The sequence below is a fragment of the Colobus angolensis genome, unplaced genomic scaffold (assembly GCF_000951035.1).
Source record: "Colobus angolensis palliatus isolate OR3802 unplaced genomic scaffold, Cang.pa_1.0 Scaffold63, whole genome shotgun sequence".
Lineage (NCBI taxonomy): Eukaryota > Metazoa > Chordata > Mammalia > Primates > Cercopithecidae > Colobus > Colobus angolensis.
This window is the reverse complement of record NW_012119932.1, coordinates 3,192,504-3,193,914: the sequence shown is the minus strand read 5'-3', so window position 1 is coordinate 3,193,914 and position 1,411 is coordinate 3,192,504. Positions and strand designations below refer to the sequence as shown.

Here is a 1,411-nt window from a genome sequence, read left to right as displayed (position 1 = left end):
TATCTGACAAACCTTGGGAACTCGCTTTCCATCTACTCATTCACTTAGTAAATATTAATTAGGTCCAATTATGTGCCAGGCACTGTGTTAGGGAATGGAAATTTAAGAGCAAGACCCAAGTCTCTCAATTCATGGAATTCACATTCTACGGGAAAGGTTGGGGACCGGATTACAGCCTACATCACCTACAGGTTCAGTCTCCCTATCTCTAAAATGTTAGGACAACCTCTAGTTTCAATTTGAATGTTTGGAGCCTGTTAATTTAGCATTTGATCAAAGCTCAGAATATAGCAGAAGTCTCCCACTACCTCTGGCATTCCCTTACAAAGGCGGGTATTACAAAAAGGCTCGGTAGAAGTATTTTCTATAGCCTATCTTGCCCCAGAAAGCAGGTCACGACTTTCTCCATCGCTTTTGACCTCTGGCTAGCAATCGCATCTATTTTCAAAAGGCCCTAGGTGATACTGCATTTGGTATTCTGAGAAAGGCTGTTTATAAAAGGCTAAAAGGCTTCCTTGCTTTCGCCGAAGCCAGGTATTTGCCAAGTGATATAGGTCAGAGGTGCAGAAAAGTTGGTTTTGTCTTCGCAGGGCGGGAGAATCCACTAGAGGACTCACCCTTAACAGGTGAGTCCAAGGAAGTGCATAGAAAAGACGCAGTGGTAAAACTAGCTGGGCACCTGTAATCCCTGCCCAAGGCAAGGCTGAGGAAGAGGGATTGCCTGGACCCTGGAGGTGGAGGTCGCAGTGGGGAATGATGGCGCCACTGTAGTCAACCTGAAAGGCAGAGCAAGACCTTGCCTCAAAAAGGAAAAAAAAAAAAAAAAAAGGAAAAGACTCGTGGTGCCAGGATTGGTGGCTAGGGCCTGTAATCCGAACACTGTGGGAGGTCAAGGCGGGAAACAACTTGAGACCAGTAGTTCGATACCAGACTGGGCAACCGTAATAGTGAGACCCTCGCCCTAAAAAAAAAAAAAAAAATTAGCCGGGTGCGGTGGTGCACACCTGAGTTGAGGTGGGCGGATCGCTTGAGTCCGGGAGGTCAAGGCTGCAGTGAGCTATGGACTGCGCCACTACACTCCAGCTTTGGAGATAGGTGAGACCCTCATCTCTAAAAAGATAAAAGAAAAGAGGCAGTAGTGGATGCAAGGAGGGGTGGTAGCCCATGACCATGCAGAGGCCAAACAGACTTTAAGGCAGCATTCTGTTCTCCACACCCATGCCGGAAGCTTTCCTGCCACGCAAGCTTTCCGAGCATGCTAACTCGCTCCAAGAAGCGCCCATCCCGCAGCATCCACTGCAGCCGCTGCGGAGAGTGGCGCAGCGCAGAAACCAGTGCCCAGGTCGGGGAAGCGGTCTCCGGTAGTCACGTGGGCGGGAGGCCCAGCCAGGAATCCCAAGACTGCTCAGGC

General features: G+C 49.5%; 1 protein-coding gene across 1 annotated transcript in view; it reads left to right on the top strand.

Moving 5' to 3' along the window:
• Positions 1-1,255: 1,255 nt before the first annotated feature.
• The window catches only part of OTUD1 (OTU deubiquitinase 1), a 3,581-nt gene continuing 3,425 nt past the window's right edge, over positions 1,256-1,411 (top strand). The window contains exon 1 of the mRNA XM_011963903.1: positions 1,256-1,361. Coding sequence (XP_011819293.1) covers positions 1,256-1,361 — 106 coding nt within the window. The remainder of the gene's footprint in view (positions 1,362-1,411) is intronic.